This window comes from Lontra canadensis, unplaced genomic scaffold, assembly GCF_010015895.1.
Source record: "Lontra canadensis isolate GAN:19392208 unplaced genomic scaffold, GSC_riverotter_1.0 scaffold38, whole genome shotgun sequence".
In the NCBI taxonomy this organism is placed as follows: Eukaryota; Metazoa; Chordata; class Mammalia; order Carnivora; family Mustelidae; genus Lontra; species Lontra canadensis.
This window is the reverse complement of record NW_022631032.1, coordinates 4,414,392-4,437,159: the sequence shown is the minus strand read 5'-3', so window position 1 is coordinate 4,437,159 and position 22,768 is coordinate 4,414,392. Positions and strand designations below refer to the sequence as shown.

Here is a 22,768-nt window from a genome sequence, read left to right as displayed (position 1 = left end):
CCACTTTCACACTAATAGAAAGATAAGCTCAAGGGCAGTGTAAATGGCTCGGGTTGCCCTATCACTACCGGAAAACATCTGTTCAGCATCCTTTTATGGAACATGTCCCTTTCCTACATTTGTCAACTAGCAACACACTCCCAGGAAGACCAAGGAGCCTAGAATTCCCTTGGATCCAGAGAAGCCTTCCCAGCGACTGAGAAGAGAAGCTCAGGGCTCTGACCCGGGAGCAGGGGGTAATCACTCCGTGTCTTAGAAAGGTCACCTGAAGCTTCTCGAGTGCAGTGTTTCCAAAGTCAGTTCCCACATCACTTCCCTGCTCCAGCCTCGGAAGACTTCAAGGTACCTTAAAAGACTCTTGCCATTTGGGGCATTACAAGCTACACTAGGACTATCTATAGATACCACACACAGCCAACGGCATCCACCCCTCATGCTTTAGAAGAGTTCTGGAACTCTGAGGTGAGACGAAGAGGACTGCCATGACATTATCGGACGAGGTGACAGCCCAGACTCCGACCTACTGCAGAGAGCAGCCCTTACCCCGCGTGCCCACAAATCCCATGCCTGTGCAGTCCACAGTGTGCTTGTGTAACTGCCTTTTACCTGCGGCTGGCGATGACACTTCTGGTGACTGCGTGCTGCTCTGAGCAGCGGAGATGGTAGATTTAGGAGTCAATACGTCATCTGTGGAAATGTGTGTGACTGGGAGAGGAGATGTTCTGAGGAGATGTGAAACCGGGCTGTACTCTTCCATCACATCAGGCCCTGGGGTCAATCCTTTCACTGATGTGGGTACACTGGTCAGGGGGATCGATTGGCTGGTAGCATTTCCATGCACCTGGCTCCTTTCTGTGGTGACAGCCCTTTCTGTGGAGATCTGCAGTGCTGGGATTTCAGGGCTGGTTGGCAAGAGCTGTTTTTCAGCCGTAGTCTGTACTATTGTGGGGTCAGCCATCGGAGCTGCTCTGGTTGACACAAGGCTGAAAGGATGAGAGGTCTGGAGAATGGTGGTTGTCAAAGCTGGAGACGTCTGGGGTATGCTGATGCTCGTGGCTGGAAGGGTTTGCTGAGTGGAGGACTCTGTTAAGGTCGAGGGCCTAGGGATCCCTGGTGTAGACCTCACTGTTACAGCTTCAGTGGCCTCTGTGGGCAGAGACTCTGGGCTTGGTGGCTTTGATTCTGTAATGACTTTCTCAGGGTATGGGTTACTCTGGTTCTTAGGATCTGCTGTTTGACTCTTGGGGAGCATTGCCACAGATAATGCTGTTGTCTCAGTCTGAACTGAGGTCACAGGAGTGTCTCTTGCCCTGGGCAGGACCAGGGTAGGAGGTGAAGGTGGTAGGGTTGTTTGGGAGGCAGATGGTGAGGCAGGGGTAGATGCCGTCAGAGATACTGGTAAGGGCGGTGGTGAGGAAGACATGGGCTTGGGTGCATCAGGAATGGACTGCAGTGGAAGAGCAGAGGCCCTGGTTGATGGTGAGACTGATGAGAACAACTGGTGGGACTGGGACACTGAGGGCAGGGGCAAAGGGGGGCCCAAAGAAGAAGAAGAAGAAGAGGAGGAGTCATGAGTCAATGCAGCATCAGTGTCCAGAAGAACCAAAGTGTTGGGCCTGTTGATGGTGGGTGTGTAGGAGGGAACATTGGCTGTGCGCACAGCCAGCGACTCAGTGGAAGGCTGGGCATACTCCCTGTCATAGGATGACACATTCCTTCCTCCAGTCTGAGCTTGAGACGAGGAAGAAGAGTCTGAAAGTGAAGAGTTTGAGATCTTAGTAGAAGAGGTAGAACTCTCCCTTAAGTCCGGGGATGAACTGTTGTCTGTAATGGAAAGCAATGCCCGTTCTCCTTTGGTGAAAGTGGATGAGACATAGGTGTGGTCTGTGTAGTCACTGGAAGTCCCCTGTTCCATATCCGTGCCACTCACTTGATTGTAGCTAATTCCGGTGACTGCAAGTGGAAAACCAAAGTTAGGTCAACTCGACAAACAAGAAATCTCCCAAACACACCCTAAATGCTTTCCTTGGAGAGACAGTTTTTGGTGGCGAGCATTCTGGAGGGGTGGTGTGGGCAGGTGGGAACGCACAGAGTCTGTGCGGAGGATTTTTACCACCTGGGAGGAGTGCGGGAGGCAGCAATGGAAACGGTAATAAAAGAGAAGTGGGGCCAGTGGCTGAAGAAGAGGGAATGGGTCCAAATTCCTTCCACATGCTTTTTTTTGATAAAAGCAAACTGGTATCTAAAAAGCTCTTAAGACCCCAATAGAACAATTGTTATGTCTAAATGGAAAAAGGAAAACCCTCCCAATTTTCCATTCCATATAATGATAATGAGATATTTCTTTCCCAGGAGATTGACTTTGGCCACGACTGGCTGGTCTCCTTTATTCCAGGCATCCTGGCAGACAACATTACACATGGCGGAGGCAAGTGGGGGGAAGTGGGAGAATCCAGAAAGTTCTCTTTGGACAGAGCTTCTAAGGTACTTTCTGGGTTGACAGCAAACTTGATCATTTTAGGACTGTAGGTACACTGACAGGGGAGCTGAAGGGATGTGGGCAGAGTTCCTGCTCCTCACCTCCCAGGGCTGGCGAGGCTGCCAGGGAACCTGAGACCAAGCGGGTGTCACCCGTCACGGTCACGTTCCCATGCTGGGTGGCGCTCTCGGTTTCTCTGGGCACTATCACAGAGTGCCCCACTTCCCCTGAAGTCGTGCTGGCGTTGGTGAGGGACCGCAGTGTGCGCTCTCCATTCCCGGTGAAAGTAGCTGAGGTGTGCGGGAGGTGAGCCTGGGACATCCTTTCCTCCACCTCAGAACTGCCTCCGGGCCCTGGACCGTCTTCAGTGGCTGCAAGGGGATTGAAAGGAGATGGCGGGTCAGCGCTGGTCTGGAGCAGCAGCACCGTGCAGGAGTCCCAGGAGTGACCTGGGTTTTCCGGGTCTTTCTTTTTTTTTTTTTTTTAATTTTTTTTAATTTTATTTTTTTTTATTTATTTGACAGAGATCACAGGTAGGCAGAGAGGCAGGCAGAGAGAGAGAGGAAGGAAAGCAGGCTCCCTGCCGAACAGAGAGCCCGATGCGGGGCTCGATCCCAGGACCCTGGGATCATGACCTGAGCCGAAAGCAGAGGCTTTAAACCACTGAGCCACCCAGGGGCCCCTTCCCGGGTCTTTCTTGACACCCCCACGTGAGAAACCACAATGTGGTGCTCCCTGCAAACCCGTCTCAGGACCAAAACCTTGAGAGGCACCGCAGATCAGCATACCCATTCAGGCGACTGGGACTGCTGGGAAGGTTTACTACTTCGGCGAACAGGATCGATACTGTATTTCTGCTCGGGGATACATAATAGAGCTTATGTCAAGGAAACTGGTGGTGGCAGTGGGGCTGGGGGATGCCCAGCAAAAGACTGACTGGCCCACAGGGGTTTTAGATTTTCTGATGAGGTCCAGGAGGGAGATCCCTGCCCTCATTACTCAGAAGGCTTTTTCCTCCTGGGAGGGCCGGAACTGACATGGGGCTTATCGTTCTTCTAGAGCATTAGTTTTTTCCCTTAACGCATCAGTGAGAAATGCACGGTGGCTGGAGATTAAAGATGAGCTTATTTTCTGTTCTATGTTCTTTTTCTTTAATTTTTAAAAATATTTATTTATTTGAGAGAGAGGGAGAGAACACACACAAATGCACAGGTATGGGGCACCTGGGTGGCTCAGTGGGTTAAAGCCTCTGCCTTCGGCTCAGGTCATGATCCCAGGGTCTCGGGATCAAGCCCCACATGGTGCTCTCCGCTCGGCAGGGAGTCTGCTTCCCTTCCTCTCTCTCTGCCTGCCTCTCTGCCCACTTGTGATCTCTGTATATTAAATAAATAAATAAAATAATAAAAAAACCAAAAAACAAAAAAAACCCAAATGCACAGGTACAAGCAGGTGGTGGGGGGAGTGGCAGTGGGAAGGGAGAGAGAGAATCTCCAGCAGACTTCCCGCTAAGACCAGGGCCCCATGTAGGGCTCAATCTCATGACCCTTAGGATCATGACCTGAAGCCCAAAACCAAGAGTCAGATGCTTAACTGACTGAGCCACCCAGATACCCCAAGTTTTGTTTTCTTAATGCATTTATTTTCTTGGTGAGAATGGGACAGGTGATGCGTGAATAAATATCCTTTTTCTCCTTTCTTGGGTGTATGTTTTATGCTACAAGCTTGAAGGCTCATATATTAGACTATCAAATAAACTCTTCTCAGAAATTATGGAAATGAGGTCCAACTATTCCTAGCCTAAATCTGCATAATCTGGTTCTATGAGAAAACAAGTTCTTTTTTTAAAATTTTTATTTTTTAAAGATTTTTTAAATTTTACTTATTTGACAGAGAGAGAGATCACAAGTAGGCAGAGAGTCAGGCAGAGGGGGAGGGGGAAGCAGGCTCCCTGCTGAACAGAAAGCCCGATGCGGGGCTCAATCCCAGGACCCTGAGATCATGACCTGAGCTGAAGGCAGAGGCTTAACCCACTGAGCCACCCAGGCGCCCGGAGAAAACAAGTTCTTTCCCCAGTTCTTAGTCCTATTCCCAGACCAGATTAGCTCTTTTTTTTTTTTTTTTTTTTTTAGTTTATTTATTTAAGTAATCTCTACACCCAACATGGGGCTCAAACTCATGACCCTGAGATCAAGAGTCATATGTTCTACTGACTGAGCCAGCCTGGTGCCCCCAAACTAGCTCTTAAAACCTCATGGAAAACATAGGTAAAGCTGCATGTTAGGTAAGCTCTCTTCCTCGTAGATCTGCATTAAATGGCAGGAATGAGTCAGGGGACAGGGATACACAGCAAGTGCTCAGACAGCCAGGAAGCAGGGAGAGACGTGACCTGACCAAGCTAAAGGGCTTAAGAGACCCATGGGAAGTCGCAGCTTGAGGGTTGAGTGTATCTGAGTACAAGTTCCCTGGGCAGAGGGGACAAGGTCCAGGCTGGGGAGATTACAAGACTCTTAAATGGAGTTTAGGCAAACAACCCCATCAGGCTTACAGAGTTAAGAAAGCAGAGAGTCGTGGCCTGAAACCGGGGGCTGCCTCCAAGCCCAGAAAAAGGAACAGACTGAGAATTCTGAAAGGCTGAATGGCAGAAGGAGTCTGCTTTGACTGATTCAGAGCAAACGAGATAGAGCATTAGGTGAACCGACTGTGAGCTGGTTTTGGGAATGAGGCTATTCCTTCTCTGAACCCTAAGACCTGCTCACCCTGAGATCACCTTTCCCACACAAACCCACTGAGCACGCACCATGGAGTGAAGGGTACTGGTACTCAGGAGATGCACACAGGAAAGGGCATGGCACCTAAGCTCCCGGTTTGAGAAGGAGAAAACTCTGAGCCCCACGTTGTGAGGGTGGAAAATGAACCCTTTTGTCTAGGAGACAGAGCTTGCACATACGTGAAAAAGCACAAATATTCCCCACCCATACATGTAGTACTCTTTCATAATAAGCATGTGCTTTTCCATCATCAGTAGCAATAAATGCTAATTTTCCCCATCAATTAAGACGTTCATATGAGGCAAATGGAGCCCCTATTATCAGTGGCAGAGAGGTACGGATTTAAGCCCCTTATCTGCTTCAATGGTAAATTGCTGCATTTTTTGCGTCATTCAGCACATACTTCACCTTCACAAGGTGGCTGAGAATTGTTGGTAAAATTACCCAAAAACATTATTAAAAAGGACCATCAAAGAAAGAGTGTTCTCAAATTGATAAATTGGACTTCATCAAAATTAAAAACCTTTGTGCTGCAAAAAATGATATTGTCAGAAAACTAAAAAGAAAACCCACAGAATGGGAGAAAACGTCTGCAAATGGAGTATCTGATAGAGGACTAGGAATACCAGATCCAGACACTATAGAAAGAAACTCCTATTGGAGTAGACTTTCCCCAAAGTGAAAAAACCCTCAATGTCATTAGCTCGAACATACAAATCCAAACTGCCTGGGATGCCACTTCACATCCAGGAGGACAGCCATCGGCCATCGTCACAACAGGCGATCCGCAGTAGGTGCTGGGGGAGGGCCCTGAGGAACTGGAACGTTCCCACCTTGCTGGTGGCAATATGAAATGGTGCAGTCACTTTGGAAAGCAGTTTGACGATTCCTCAAAGGTTAAATACAAAGCTACCCTATAACCCAGCCATTCCGAGAGAATGTAAAACACGTCCATATGAAAACTCGTACCAGAATGTTCTCGGCGGCATTATTCACAATGGACAAAAGGTGGGAAAGCCCCACACGTGCGATCACTGATGAAAGGATGAACTCAGTGTGGCAAATCAGCCATACAAAGGAAGGAAGTACTAACACAGGCCACAACAGGGATGAACCTTGAAAATGGTATGCAGAGCGAAAATCACAAAAGGCCACGGGTCGTAGGATTTCATTCACAAACTCTCTAGAACAGGGGTGCCTGTGTGGCTCAGTTGGTTAAGCGTCTGTTCGGCTCAGGTTATGATCCCAGTGCCGGGCTCCCTGCTCAGTGGGGAGCCTGCTTCTCCCTCTCCCCCTGCCGGCCGCTCTGCCTACTTGTGCTCTCTATATATTTCTGTCAAATAATAAATAGATCTTAAAAACAACAACAACAACAACAACAAAAACCCAACAACTGTCTAGAATAGGCAAATCTGCAGAGACAGAAAGTAAGTTAGTGGTTGTCAGAAGCCGGTAGGAGGAGACGATGGGGAGCGAGCGCTGATGAACACCGGGTTTCTTTCTGGGGCAGTGGAAGCCTTCTGGAATTAGCGGTGCTGGCTGCACGACTCTGCAAATACACCAAAAGCCACTGAAATGTACCGTTTGGGCAAACTGCACAGAATATGAATTCTATCTCCCTAAAGCTGTTTAAACAAGGGGGAGGGAGAGCTGCTCTTGAGGAATGTCCAGGCCTGGGGTGAACAACAGTGCCTGAGAAGGTGAGATTTTGACCTTCCAGAAGCTGTGTGATTAAGGCAGGTCTGGGGGTGTGGGGTGGGCTGCAGGGGACAGAAGGACATGGTGATCTGTGTGTGGGAGGGGCCGGTGGCAAGATTAACTCCTGGGAGATGAACCAGGAAAAAAGTGGGGCTATACAGCTGGAAGAATGGCCTGGGAATGACTACAGCAAAGGGGCCTCCGGAGCGGCTCTGTGACCGGTCCCTCCGCCCTCCGGGGGGTGCGGTCCTGTGAAGGGAACACTCACTTGAGCGTTCACCACGCGGAGCTGAGGAATCCAGGCTCTCTGAGGAGGACGAGGACAACGACTCGGTAGCCGGTTCAGCGTAGTTCCTCTGGCCCGGCGCTCTGTCACTTCCTCTAGACTGGGGGGCAGAGGCTGAGAAGTGGGTCAAAACTGAGGCGTTCACAACTTCGGGATAGGAAGTAGAGCTTCCTGTCACATCTGCAGATGTCTTGCTGTTGGTCAGGAACCAGCGCGCCGTGCTGTCTCTGCTTCTGCCCGATGGGACAGGCCTGGACGTGGCCTCGGTCTGAGACATGGGGCTTCCCAGCTCTGCCTCCGAGCTCCTGGCAAGCTGGTCTCCGAAGGCTGGAAGGGGTCAGGGAAACAAAGGCCATGACACAGATGGGAAAGAGATTCCCCAACAACTGAGACGTGCATCCTCCGTAAGCAAAGATCCCCTTCAGGAGGACCTTGTAGAGTATATATTATATGGGTAGCCTGACAGGCATTTTCACAGTCTAGATAATTATTTTAAACCTTTTCGATGTCAATAAGATAGCAATACTAAAAATAAGCGCTGGTGAAGAAGGGAGCTTTTTTTTTTTTTTTTTTAAGATTTTATTTATTTATTTGACAGACAGAGATCACAAGTAGGCAGAGAGGCAGGCAGAGAGAGAGGAGGAAGCAGGCTCCGGGCTGAGCAGAGAGCCCCATGCGGGGCTCGATCCCAGGACCCTGGAATCATGACCTGAGCCGAAGGCAGAGGCATTAACCCACTGAGCCACCCAGGCGCCCCAAGAAGGGAGCTTTTAAAGAGAATGTGCTAGGTAGTGGAGTAACTTACAGGCTTGGGTGTTTTCTTGTCTTTCCCCCAAAGGGGTCAAAGGACAGAGGGGGTTACGTCCAACATAGATGATGTGCCCAAATAAAGGGCTTGCTCAGAGGCATTCTTCTCAAGCAATTCCACTAGAAATTCTTTTTTTTTTTCCCACTAGTAATTCTAATTTTCAAGTATAGCAAACAAAAAATAAACAAGAGGGCGGATACTGAAACGATGAATTTGAAGGACTATACTTTTATCTGCACGTGTTATTTGGAAGAACAATCTGTGCATAATCTAACTCCAGCTAGTCTGAAAGAACAGGCCTGCTCTCACTGAGGACAATCCCACAGGTGCTAAGAAGCCATCCACAGGGCCAGCTCCGAGGACGAGCTCTTGACTCTGCTCTAATCAAGCGATAGGACCACACCCTCACTCCTTCATCTCTCTGAGCTTGTTTCCTCGCCTGTAAAAAAGCAGGAGGCATGATGCCTGACGGACTTCACAATGTTCTCATAAGGATGAAAATAAAAATGTGATAATGTGGTGTACCAGACAGAGGAGATGGCGTTAGCTGAGAATACACTCCCTTTTATTTATTTAATTTTTTTGAGATGGCAAATGGTCGTGAAGCCATCTTTCAAGACAAACCAACAGTTTTTTATTTTTATTTATTTATTTAAAGATTTTATTTATTCATTTGACAGACAGAGATCACAAGTAGGCAGAGAGAGAGGGGGCGGGGAAGCAGGCTCCCTGCTGAGCAGAGAGCCCAATGCGGGGCTCCATCCCAGGACCCTGGGATCATGACCTGAGCCGAAGGCAGAGACTTTAACCCACTGAGCCACCCAGGTGCCCCTCAACAGTTTTTTAAATGTCCATAAGAGATCAAGTGAAGATTAAATACTTACTTGGGGAATCATTTTGCCAGAATCCCACAGAGACCCGGGAAGATGCAAGGCCAAATCCATTTTCTGTGGACGGCTCGATGAATTCCCCATTTCCTGGATTCCTGATTATTTCCCTATTTCTTTGCAACCCTGCTTCAAAGGGTGAAGAATGGGCCGATACTGAAGTCCTGGCAATTTCGGAGTCCTTGGGGAAATTCTCAGTCTCATTTAGGGGCTGCAGACTGACGGTTAAAGACGGGAGCATCCTGGGGACACCAGTGGGGAGCGTGGTGGCGACACGCTCGTTCGCTCTCTGACTCGCCAAGGCACTTGGGAGAATGGTGGAGTTGTTTAGCTCCTCTGTGCTTCCGGAAGCTAAAATGGAAGAAAATATGCTTTAACACTACTCCGGTATTTAAGAAAATCAGGGATGTATCTAGATACAAATAATGCTTAATACCTTTTGTTGCATAAATCTAGATAATGTGGACCTAAATATAGATAAACACATCTGACGCTCTCTCTTCACGGGCTCTGATTCTCAAAGAGCTAAGTGAGGAAGTGGTGAGGTCCTTCACTTAGCACAGTGGAAAGCTTTGGCTCTAGCTGAAAGGAAGATGGGAGAAAGCCTCTAGACATTCTTTGCCTTGGTTTTTATAGAGGAAGGAAAAAACTTCTACTCTGGAATTCCAGTTTAGAGATTATACAGGGAGTGGCCATCGTGATAAGGTACAGGTTTTTGTTTTGCTTCATTTTAGCCATGTGATCCTTTTGTTCAAACTGCTGTTGTAGATTAAAATCCAAATATATAAATGAATAAAAGTAAGGCAGTTACAGAAGCCCTGCCCCCAGGCCACCCCTGGGGAGGCCAGGGCTCTGCAGACCACAGCGGGAATAATACTAGCCTAGGGCAGTAATTCCAGCCCTTGTCCGCATCAAGCGTTCTCTACTTTTCCCACCTCACTGCCATGTAAACCTGAGGTTTTGAAAGACTATTAACTGAACTGCATTTAAGAAGTAACAGAACAAGGGCTCATGGGTGGCTCAGTGGGTTAAGCCTCTGCCTTCCGCTCAGGTCATGATCCTAGGGTCCTGGGATCGAGCCCCACATCAGGCTCTCTGCTCAGCAAGGAGCCTGCTTCCCCCTCTTCTCTACCTGCCTCTCTGCCTACTTGTGATCTCTCTCTCTGTCAAATAAATAAAATCTTAAAAAAAAAAAAAAAAAAGAAGTAACAGAGCTTCGAGTTAGCAAGATATACTCAATGTTACCACACTGATTTGATTTAATTCCATCCAAAAGTGAACAGGTCCCATAATTACAGTCAGCCTCATGAGGCTTTGGAGACCGGCTCTCAAGCTTACATACCACGCCAGTGGGCCCCTGGGAGATCAAGGACTCCAGGATGGGAACACTTTTTTGTTGAAAAGGATGGCAGACACCGGTATTAATTGTCAAGAGCCTCAAAAATTGAGTTATAGGCCATTTTGGTCAAAATACGCAGTCTGTTCCACAGAAGTAAAGTGGCTTGCTAATGGCTCCTTTCCACAAAGAACTTTCCAAAGGACACCCTAAGAACTGGCCTCCAGAAGGGCACCCTGAGGTTCTCATTCCAAACAGGAATAAACCACAGGAAAGCATGGTGAGTGGGAAGAAACATGGCTGGCAAGATCCAAAGGCAAGAAAAAACATTTTTCTTTTTAAGCCAAAAATAATAAAAGTACTTTATACTTTTATAATGAAAGGTTTCAAGCTGTTATTTACGACCCAGAAAGGGAAGAATTAAGTTCTCATTATAAATGGTCCCTTAAAGGGGCACCTGGGTGGCTCAGTTGGTAGAGTGTCTGACTCTTGGTTTTGGTTCAGGTCCTGATCTCAGGGTTGTGAGACTGAGTCCCGCATCAGGCTCCATGCTCAGTACAGAGTCTGCTTGAGATTCTCTCCCCCTCCCTCTCCCTCTCCCTCAGCTCCTCCCCTGCTTGCACTCTCTCTCTAAAATGCATAAATAAAATCTTAAAAAAAAATGGTTCCTTGAAGACCAGTCCTATGTGCAGCTGTGACCAAAAGCACAAATAAATATTAAATATAATTAGAGAGAGGGGGAGCACAGGAAACACAAAGGTTCCTCTGACTCTTATACAAACCACAGAACCAGCTACGCCTAGAACACAGCCTGCAGCTCTGCTCACTGGGCCTTAAGGAAAGCAAATCGAAGACGCGAGCAATCCACACAGCTAGTGACTGAAACAAAAAAAAAAAAAATAGACTGGACCCCAAAATAGAGTCCTAGCCTACTTGAACACACCCTTACTTAAAAGCAAAACCAAACAAATAAAAATCCATTAGTATAAAAAAAAAGGAATGCATAATATAGACATGCCCCAAAGCCTCACTAGCCACTTAGCTTCTCAGGCCTCACGTCATTAGAGTCATCGTCTGACCCTGCCAAGTTACAAGCTCCTCAGTTGCTGGGTGCTCTTTCAAAGCACTATTCCTGGCCAACTGCAGGATTTTATCGAATCACTGCACGGTGGTGGTTAACTTGGACTCAGCCTGAGTACCTGTACAGCAAATCAATGGCCACAGACACACAGTTACGGAAGTCACAAACGCTGAAGGCCACGAAAGGACGATGGTTGTGCTGTCCCTGACCAAGGCTCTGTGGAACACTGCTTCATCATCTCACTGCCATTATTAAAAGCTGCCATTTACTGACCAGTTCGATGTGCTAGTGTCTTACATATACCCTTCTACATTGTGCTAAGTAAGTACTCGATAGACATAATCCCTCTGAATTCTCACAGTAAAGTTGTGAGTCCTTCTGTACTGAGTACTTCTATACAAGTGCTGACTCTTCACAGAAAGAGAGAATGGTTGGTCAAACTCATAGAGTCACCCCTTACACTAGTCTCTGTGCTGAATACATCTCGGGGGAAATTTACCATGTTTCTAATCAATGGGCCAGCAATATCGGTTATTTAATACCCACCGTCCCTTGCTCATTTCTACCCCTGAAGCACCCATTCAAAAATGGGAAGGCCATCCATTTGGGAGCAGAAACGAGCCAAGTTCCCTAATCTTTAGAACAGGAGGTATAAAGAATATCCCACTCATCTGATAAAAGTGTATGGGTCACTCCCCAATCCCAGCACAAAATGCTGGAACCTCAGGCGTGCAGCGAATGCTCAACCTTGGTCTGACAGCTGTCCAAGACCTGCCAAACACCCAGCTGAAGCAGCTGATGGTTGAGAAAGATATGCTACATCTACAATCTCCTGAGTTATTTATGCTCTCTTCCTTTACAAAGTGAAATCACCACAAAGCAATTTACCTGGACCGCACTGGCTCAGCCACCCACAGACATACTTTCATGAGTTGAGATCCATTATTATACCCTGAGCTCTTACTGAGAATCTATATAAAATATTGCCTTTTAAAGATCGTTAGCACAATTTCCTCAAAACAGCAATCGGAGGCATTTTCTATTAGGATTCTCAACACTCCTTACATGAACAGTCGTCTTAGCATTCACGGCCCCCAACACATGCCTGCCTAGGGATGAAATTGTCTGCTTACTTTATCTGACAATGGTCTCGCGCCCCACCCAGTTTCCCTTTGTGCCCTGGTTTCCAGGAAGCTCAAGGCTAAATTTAGTGTTCAACTGCAGCCATTCTCACACAATTCAACATATACATATCTCTTTCTGCCTTCAAAAGAGAACTTTTCCTGTTAGTTGCTTTACTTATTTATTTTCCCCCCAGTGATCCAATAGCACATGGTCCTTGCAGAACATGTGGAAAGTACAGAAAGATCTAAAGCAGCAAGAAAAATCATTTCAAATGGCTCCTGATCTCTTTCTAAAAATCTGATTTAGCGGTCTGGGCCTATACCTGCTTTAAAGCATACATTCCTGGCATATCACTTATTTTGGGGAGCAGGGAATGCCTGGCTGGCCCCGCTGCAGATGAGGTTGTGCTGAATCCCTGTTTCTTCGTAGCAGAGCGAGGAGGGACAGGAGCACAGAATACTAAGGCCGGGTATGTTGGGAGTAACAGAGGCTGGAGCTAGGAAGGATCTTTATGATCATGGGGTCTAATCCCTTCATGTTTCTCCTAGAGAGCCCCATCCTCTCTGGACCAGGCTCCGGGCGGCTGCGTGAAAGCTTACTTTGAAGAGAGCACAACTCATGGGACTGCTCTAAGTGCCAGGACTTTCTCTGGGTCACATTTACGGGTGGATTGAGTTGCCAAGTGTCAACAGGCACACCTCCCCCCTCCCACCCGCCGCGCTCCCCCTTCGCTTCCCTTGTACAGAGTGCCAGCCCGGCGAGGCGCCTCCAGGTCTGCCTGGGGCAAGTCCTGCTAGCTCTCAGAGCTCACGCCCGCGCGCCCCTCTGTTCCGCTGTCAGGCCCAGGCCGCAATACTAAGCTCCCAGGATGTAGATTTAAGGGCTGGTAGGAGGTATAGCAGAGCTCTGGTTCACAGGTGAGCCGTTACTAACCCCACAGAGCTGTGTTTCCCATGTGGCTTCAAGTCTCTCCAGGGAGCAGGGAGGCTGGCAGGCTAGACCCAGATGGGTCATTTAACATTCCCTCATTTAGCAGCACCTAAAGCCTGATGCAGCATCTAGTTTTTTAAAGAGGTGGCCCTCAAGATAGCACAGAATACCCACGTTAGTAAAAAGGAAGAGAAATGCTGAGTCAAAGACTCAAGGAGTAGGAACGATATGGCAGAACTCTTCAAAAACTAAAGGTATAAGTTTCTTTTTTCTTTCTTTATTTTTTTTTCTTTTTAAGATTTTTATTTATTTGAGAGAGAGAGCATGAGAGGGAAGAAGGTCAGAGGGAGAAGCAGACTCCCCATGGAGCTGGGAGCCTGATGTGGGACTTGATCCCTGGACTCCAGGATCACGACCCGAGCCAAAGGCAGTTGCCCAACCAACCGAGCCACCCAGGTGCCCCTCTTTTTTTCTTTTTTTTTAGATTTTATTTTAAGTAGTCTCTATACCCAATGTGGGGCTCGAACTTACAACCCTGAGATCAAGAGTTACATGGTCCACTGACTCTGTCAGTCACCCCTACAAGTATAAGGTTCTAAAATGGCAAATGCTCAAGGAACTTGAGGGCCAACTAATTTTTTAAATGTTGAAAAATCTAGATGACGACAGAGCCAAGTCTAGTAAAGTTAGAAACACAGGCTGATTTTCAAAATATAAACCACAGTAGTGGGTTGAATTTAAAATATAAATATTAAATGGCCTTGACCAGAATCAAAGTGTAGCTTCCTAGAAAACACTTCCTTTCTACCATTTAGTAAAGTTGGTTGTAAATCACTGAACCACAGACCTTTGAAGCTAGAAATAGGCTCATAGCTTTTATCCAATCTAACCAATGTTTAAGAATAATCTTAAAAGGAATCTCCTGAAGACATGAATCATAAATTATATACATATGCAGTCAGCAGAAACTATACATAGTATATAAAGGAGAAACTTGCTGCTTTAGGTATTCCAGAAAGGATATCCAGGTTCAGTTTTTGCTTTGGTGACATAAACCCAAACCCCTAGTCTTTCAAATATCTCTAAATCCTGACCTATGAAAATTTGGAAACGGCAATTTCGGAGGCAACCTAATCTCTATTTCCAAGACGATTTCCAGCCCTCTCTGTCCTGCTTCCTCAGGCATGTGGATGAAAACACATGCAGCATACACGGATTCTGAATAAAACCTCAGAGGTGGGAAAAGACAGAGTTTCCAGCATTCTCTTTGGCCTGCGGCTGGAGGAGCCTTGTGATACTGGGGCACGTGCTAATCCCCATTACTTACCAACCCTACGGTAGTCTGAGATGGCAGGGAACCTAAGAGAGTGATAGACACAGCCTGGGTCCTCAAGAGGATCACAGTGCCTCTGGGGAGATGGATGCTGGATACCCTGGTGTAACAGAGTGGACGGCACATAGGCTCAGAGGGCTGAGAACAGGCTTGCTGAAAGGGAATACCTGCATGGGCAGGGGTGGGGGAGGTGCGGGGGTGAGGGTGAGTGGGGCGGGGAGTGGAGCTTAACTGATGACTAGGAGCTGAAGAGGCAGAGAGGTGAATCCTCCACTGCCCGCAGTCTTGCAAATACGGGCACTTTGTTTTTGTTTTTGTGGTTTTTTAATGATACCTAGAAAAATGTCTATCTGTTAACTTTGCACTTTGTTTTTTTTTTAATGATACCCAGAAAAATGTCTATCTATATTATCTTTGCCATTGCAAGAAGCGATTTTGCAATGATGAAGAAACACAAATCTAACTCCTAATCAAATGACACAACACTCACCATTTCACTCACCCCAAAGCATGGCCTCTTAAGCAAGGAGACACACTGACAACTCTCAGTGTACGTGGGGAGAGGGGGACAAGCAGGGGATGGTGGACACAAAGGGCCTGTAGCAGCCATTAAACCAATTCTAACGTTCCTCCTTATGCAGCTAAAGAAAACATATTTTAAAGATGGACTTCAGAACAAAGATACATTGTACAGATGGTACTTCTGCCCCCAAATACTTCACATTTGTCCCTAATGCCTTTCCCCCTCAGCCCCTGTGACAAGGATGTTACTAGGGAGCTGTGTGCATCTACTACTTCTATTCTGGATGACATCCATGTGGGAGGCTGGGATAGAAGCTCTCACCTGAGGAGGGCTCTGAGGGAGGGGAGGAAGCCGGAGTCCTGGAGAAAAGCAGCCAGGAAAGCGCAGGGCCTGAGGTGTTTCTCTTCCCCAAGACTGTGATCTCTTCTCCCATCACCAGAGCAGGAGGAGGGGACTGTCCTAAAACCCAAGTGGCAGCCACTTGGCTGTGCGCAGTCACTTCTTCCAGGAGTCCCTTTCCTCTCTCCAGGGAACCCTGGGATGTTGAGCTCTCCGTGCGGGAAGGGTCAGCTCTTCCTTCGGACCCCGAGCTGGATGGCAAGTGAAGCGTTCCCAGAGCTGAAAGCAGACAGTAACAATTACAATTCCATCAGCAGACCTCCAAACGTCTGAGTAATGGGTAGTGGCTTCACCTCTGACCTCTGTGAGGAGAAATAAGGAGCAATTATTCATTCTACAACAAATTCGCTCCTGAAGGAGAGACCGCAAACCAAGACAAAGCCTGTGTTCAGATCTCACCAACAAAGACGGCATTTTTAGTGGTCAAGTTATTATAAAAGGGGCACAATGAAGCTAAGTGTCAGACGATATGGAATCAAAGATCCGATTCTGATCCCCATGACCCGTCACTCACATTCCACAAAGCTGGTCTCAGAACTGACTTAAAGTCAACATAAACAAAATTTCCAATATCTGCATGACCAGCACCCCCACGCGGCACCCTGGGCAGGGTGTCCATCACTCTACGCCCATCACTCATGAATGGGACATAAAATACTGTCCTTTGCACTCCTTATAGCATTGAGTCCCCCACCCGAACTCCTGGAACTAGCTCGGGAAACCATGGGGTCATCTTTGATGGCTTCACCCTCTACTTTTAGGCTGTCACCAAGTCGTATCAATTTTCCTTTGTGAAGAGTCTTTACCAATCCCTTTCTCACTGCACCGGAGGCCACCAGGCCATGGATCTTAGCACCCGGATCTGCCTGGGTGGTCCCCTGACTCCAGGTTCCCTCTGTCCCATCTCCCACCCTAGATGTCTTCTACCTGCCTGCCAGCCGACTCATCCCCAGATTTGCTGTGATCATGTCACCGCCCTGTTCAAAAACCTTTGGTGACTCTTCCTACCATACCAAATCTAATTGGCCTGGTCTTCAAAGTCCTCTGTGACTGCCCCTAACCCCCTCCACACAGCTGTCCTCTCCTCCATGTGGGACTGACCCCCTCCCCATGGGAAGCCGCTGGCCAGCCAGCCTCACAAAGAGACCCAGCTTCTCTTCTTTCCTCACATGATCTGTGCACCCCACTCCTCAGCTTCTCCTTCTACCTTGCTCAGATGCACAGAGAGCCTCAAATCCCAACCATAAAACCTATGAGCTGTTTGACCTAGACACCTCAGATTAATTAACTTCTCTACCTTCAGTTTCCAAATTCCTCAAAAGAGGATAATGTGACCTCACTGGCTTGCCGTGAGAACTGAAGGAACAGATGTGTGGGTGTGTAGTAGGTACCCAATTGGTGCCACTTTTCTTTGTCCTCCCTTCCCCAGGCAAATCTTGCACATCCAGCCCCAGCCCCTTCTTGAAACCTTTCATGACAAGGTGCCAACCCACTGAGCTGTGCAGATTGAAGCAGGAACCACCGTTGGAGCCACGTGCACACAGACCCAGCTGTGTGGCCCATCAGACCAGACCTGGCACCTCCCTCGGAGACTGCGGTGTGTGGCATGGTCACCGGAGTCACTGGGATTCAGTCTGGCCACAGAATGTCAATTCCACGGGACTGCTCAGGCCTCCAGGCCTCTCAGTCCTCACGTGGACTATGCTGCAAACTCACTCAATCACAGCGAGCCACAGAGGGCGTCCGAGCTGCACAGCCCAGGACCCACAGCCCAGGACCCTTGGATGGGCACCGGGGCTCAGGCTGGGGAAGAGGGAGATGCAGAAACTTTATTTTCCAGGAGGGGACATACCTGCAGGAAACAGGCCATCACTGGCACAAACTCACCTCTGGTGAGGCTCTGGGAAGTCAGAGCTGTTGCTGTGTCAGCCCCAACGTGGGAAGTGGTGAAATCTGTCTTCCAGGAAGAGTTGTTTCTTCCTCTAGCATCTGCTGCTTCGCTCTGTGGAGTGAAGTTTTCTGGAGCATCTGAAGAAGTATGGTTCTTTGTGGGGATCTGAGTCCTCACAGCCTCCTTGGAAACCACTGTGGAAAGGTCCATTTGGTTCCGATCAAAGGTGACGTTTTCTATGTGGGATTCAGTGTTACTTTCTGTCCAACTGCTCCTTTCAGCGGCTGAAACAATAAGAAAATAGATCAGTGAGAACTTGCTGGCTTCTGAAAAAGAAGGAAACCTTCAGAAAAGCCATGAGCAGATGTATCGGTGAGGAAGTGGATTCAGATCAAATAATTTCACCTTTCTTTTTTCCCCCTTGGGAATTGTTCTGACAGTCCAGTGGGAGAAATTATGAAGCAGCAACACCGGGTAGGATTGAATTTTACAGGAAGTGGAATAAATGATGGAAACCACTAGAAGAAGACCAGTGTGGGGCTCAGGGGAGAGCACCTCAGGGGGCTGGGCAGGCTCAGGAAGGGGTGTGGGGGTACGGGTCAGGTGTGATAGCAAGGAAGGAAGCACTCCTGAGCATCAAGGTTGTGAACTGTGTTTCCCATGTGGTAGAAGGTAAAAGCAGACAGCTCTCCATCCTGACACCCATTCTTGCAGGCAGGGGATCGCGGCTGGGATAGACACAATTCTGGAAAATCTGTGAAGGATTTGGCCATATTATCAAAACCTCAGTAATATAAATAGGTTTGATGAAGTGATTCTGTTTCTTTGAATTCATGCTAAGGAAATACTCAAGAATGTGAAGAAAAATTTAGCTGCACTGATATTCATGATGTCATTGTTTATAATAGCAAAAAAGAAAGGAAGGAAGGAACAAACAAAACTGAAAATCCTACAGTAGGAGATCAATTAAATCAGTTGCAGTATATCTATATGAAAGGATACTCTGAGGTATTAAAATAATGTTATAAGATAAGATAAAGATATTCTACAGGTATTATTGAATTAAAACAATAGGTTTCAAAATAGGATTGAACAGCAATCATGCATGCAAGTGTGTGTGCCGAACACCGATCAATGTAAGCTCTCAACGTGCCCTCATTGTTCAATCTTGCACAATGCCGAGGAAGGTACTCTCATCCTCCCCACTTTGCAAGGGAGGCAGAGGAGGCACAGGGGGTCATGCTCCCTTGCCCAAGTCACCAGGCAGCCTGCTCCCCGAGCTCTCACAGTACCCAGTGGTTAGAACCAAGTGCACTGTAGCAAATCCTTGGATTCCCCTCATCTCCAGTGCAGAGGTGCCAAGGAAAGGTTGCTTATTCATATGGACTGTTATTTGACCTTGATAAATTAGGGATGGATGCAGGTTAGTCAGAAAATATACTGAAGTGATCACTTGCTGCCATATTGTCCAAGATGGTGGCAAAGAGAGCACTGGTTAAAAACTTCTGGGTCCTATAAAAGTTGTGGGGAAACTGGGCACAGAGGTGGTCATTGGTGGTGTCAAGTGCCATTTGTCAAGGCAGGGGGTTCAGAGTCAGAGCAGGCAGGTGGGAGGCCGGAGTCCAACCCAAGAAGGCTGCCTTGCTACTCTGACGACGTCTGCACATGACCCAGAAATGGCTTGGAAGCTAGAGCCTGCCAACTAGAGCTACCAGCTCCTGAAGATCACACCAAAAGAACATTCTAAGAGCTGTGTCCCTGGATATCCAAACTAATATGGAAGTGAATAGGAAATACATGTGCTAATTGGAGGGCACGGAGTTTAATGAGTTTCTAGAGAAAGCAATGAGGACAAGGACCATTTAAAGTTATTACTGATTACATGACTCCTTTAAAAACCTATTTTTATTTTCCTCATTTGGGAATGCAATCTTCTTTTCTGCCTAGGATCAGGGGCTGTGGGCACTGTTGAGAAACCTCTGTAGGAATAAATGAAGTCACATCTATCTGTATGAGTCAGGCAAAAATGGCCAACCATCAGACCAATAGAGCCTACAGGCTGAACCAACGTTTTGGCTCAAAATATCACACACACACACTTTCCCAAAAGGAATAAGTTATCTTCTAGATCAGCGTTAAGAGGTGTATAAAGTAAGACACGAATGCAAGCCATGTATGTAACTTCATTTTTAAAAGTTACAGGTGAAATTAATTTTAATAAATATTTTACATACTCTGACATATTTAAAATAGTAGCATTTCAATATGTAATTGATATAAAGATTATTAAGATACTTTGCCTTCTTTTTCTGGTATTACACCTATAAAATCCAGAGTATTATTCTAGCTGTATACTTCAAGAGCACAATAGCCCCACGTGGCTAGTAGCTACAATACTGGACAGTGTAGTTCTAGACCAGTGGTTCTCAGCATTTCCCCACTCTGGTCCCTTCCTGCCAGAAGTGTGGCTCACCTATTGGGGTTGGAGGCGTGGTGATTTAAAAATCTTCCATAAGAGATTCTGACAAATTTCCCTAAGGGAACACTTTTCTCCCCAAATCCCTTGAGAACTGCTGTTTCCATGCTTCCTATTTTGTTTCCTGTAAGTGATACTTAACAGAAACTTCCTGAAGAGGGAGAGAAGTTGCCCAGGCATCTGAGCTCTTCTGGGGCCCAGCCCCAGACAGGCAAGTCCCACATTTAGCTGGCAGTGGGCTATGGAGGGGTGTTTCCAGGGGCAGCCACAAAGTCCATAAGTTAATCTTGAGACTGGAGGGGGTGGGGGGTGTTACAGAGACCAGAATCCCACCCACACGGCATGTTCCCTTTGTTCTTCCTATCTGAGCTGCACAGCAAGCTGGCCTCCAGAGAGAAGGTGAAGAAAGGGTTTGAGGAAGCTTTCTCTCCCTTTGGGCACAATGAGAGAAATTAGTCTTAAAAGATGTCAGAATAAAAGTGATTGTGGGGAGGTAGAAGGACTCAAAAACCATACACTGAAGCTGGTAAGCCATAAGCAGAGGAAGAAAATGAATTTCACTCTATTATAGGCTTAAGATGAGTTTAAGATTTGGTTATTGTTGAGCCTCTAAGGCTCGTATGGCTGAGTCTCTGAGGAAGCAGCAAGATGCCCTTCTTCAAGGAACTGGGAACGTCCTTAGCTCAAGGAATTCCACTACAGCCCACAGAAGGAACAGAAGGGCCACATAAAGACAAGATGGGGCTAGCACTGACCCACGCAGTCTCCCTGGAGAATTGGCTAGAGACGGAAGAAAGAAAAAAAATGTGCACGATCAACAAAAGAGAAAGGTGGACAATATTCTTGCACTGTCCCAAATAACCTTGCCACTACAAACCAAATATGATAAATAATGTATTTTTTAAAAGATTTTATTTATTTATTTGACAGACAGAGATCACAAGTAGGCAGAGAGGCAGGCAGAGAGAGAGAGGAGGAAGCAGGCTCCCTGCAGAGCAGAGAGCCCGATGTGGGGCTCGATCCCAGGACCCTGGGATCATGACCTGAGCCGAAGGCAGAGGCTTTAACCCACTGAGCCACCCAGGCGCCCCGATAAATAATGTATTTTAAAAAAATTTTTCTAAATGCATTGCTGAGTTGGGAAGTAAAGATTCAAATCTTCTAAGACCAAATATGAGCCAAGAGCTGGAATTCAGAGAAGTGAGCTTAATTCCAGAACTGGCAGCTGTCCTGGGACACCTGCTCAACTTCTGTGACCTTGAACTCCTGTTCTGATTACCAAGAGGATATAGGAGATATGAGACAAAACTCTTAAGAAGGGAGTCTGAGAGGAAACTCTTTTTTTTTAAAATTTGGTTTGAATTTTTAAATACTATTTGTTTTGTTATTTTTTAAAGATTTTATTTATTTATTTGACACAGAGAGAGAGAAAGAGAGAGAGAACACAAGGAGGGGGAGCAGTAGAGGGAGAAGCAGGCTCCCTGGCCCAACATGGCGCTTGATCCCAGAACCCCGGGATCATGTCGTGACCCAAAGGTAAATGCCTAACTGACTGAGCCACCCAGGCACCCCGAGGAAATTCCTGTATAAAGCTGGGACGAGAGCTATACCATATCTATAAGGCATATAGAAAACTAATTTTCCCTGCAGAACAGGACAGCAAGGAAAGGTGGCCTTTTGATCTCGGTTTTAGGTAAAGGAAAGTAAATTTCACTCAAGAATTTTTAACCATAAAGGTAGCCTTCATGTGGGTGTGCAGCATGAATTCACAGTGCCTCTGTGGTCTAAACCTCAAGCCGAGGTTGTATTTTAAAATTGGTCCTGAACTTTGTAAATATACTAAAACCACTAAATCATATACTTTAAAAGGTTGAACTTCATGGTATGTAAATTATATCTCAAATACACATGCACATATGTGCACACACATACATACATATACCTCATTAATGGGAAGGAAAAGTGGTTCCGAAATACAGTGCCTCCTGCTCAGCAAAAATAAATGTGAATGCTCTCTAAACGAACATATCTTCAATCCAACTTTATCATTTATTGATACGATTCTAAGGAAAAAGAGATAGATCACCATCAAAAGGCACAAAATATATAAGAAAAAAAGGCATCAATGGGCAAAAGTCAGCAATCTAGACAAGCAAAGACTTCAAATACTGGAATTATCAGTCAAAGAATATAAATATATAAAACTCCATGAAAAGAAAGAATTGAAAATGAGAGAGAGACTATGAATAATGGCCAAAAGACATGAAAGAACTCTAAATGGAAATTCTAGAGATGAATAAATTATAATAACTGAAATTAGGAAACCCAACAGATCAAACATGATTGAAAGAAGAACTAATAATTACAAGACACATCATGAGAGAATGCCCAGGTGATAAAAAAAAGAAAATACAAAAAAGAGATGAAGTGACAAGGAAGATACAGTGAGAAAGTCTAACATATATATAACTGGAGTTCTCAGTGGGCCAGAGAGAAAAGAGAAATAGCAATATTTAAAAAATGGCTAAGAATTTTCCCAAATGGATAAAAATGAATCAAGTAAACTAAGGAAGCCCAACAAATCCTTAAGAGACTAAAAAAAACAAAAATACAAACCCACATTATAGTCAAATTGCAGAAAACCCCAGACAAAAGTATGTCTTAAAAACTACCAGAGGGGAGGGGTCCCTGGTTGGCTCGGTTGGTTAAGTGTCCAACTCTTGATCTCAGCTCAGGTCTTGATCTCAG

At 46.5% G+C, this 22,768-nt stretch overlaps 1 protein-coding gene across 1 annotated transcript in view; it reads right to left on the bottom strand.

The window, feature by feature from the left end:
• The window catches only part of HEG1 (heart development protein with EGF like domains 1), an 85,361-nt gene that overhangs the window by 39,994 nt on the left and 22,599 nt on the right, over window positions 1–22,768 (bottom strand). Inside the window, exons 2-7 of the mRNA XM_032869448.1 lie at window positions 17,541–17,828; window positions 15,576–15,872; window positions 8,924–9,277; window positions 7,214–7,558; window positions 2,581–2,850; window positions 607–1,953 (exon numbers count right to left, since the gene is read on the bottom strand). Coding sequence (XP_032725339.1) covers window positions 607–1,953; window positions 2,581–2,850; window positions 7,214–7,558; window positions 8,924–9,277; window positions 15,576–15,872; window positions 17,541–17,828 — 2,901 coding nt within the window. The remainder of the gene's footprint in view (window positions 1–606; window positions 1,954–2,580; window positions 2,851–7,213; window positions 7,559–8,923; window positions 9,278–15,575; window positions 15,873–17,540; window positions 17,829–22,768) is intronic.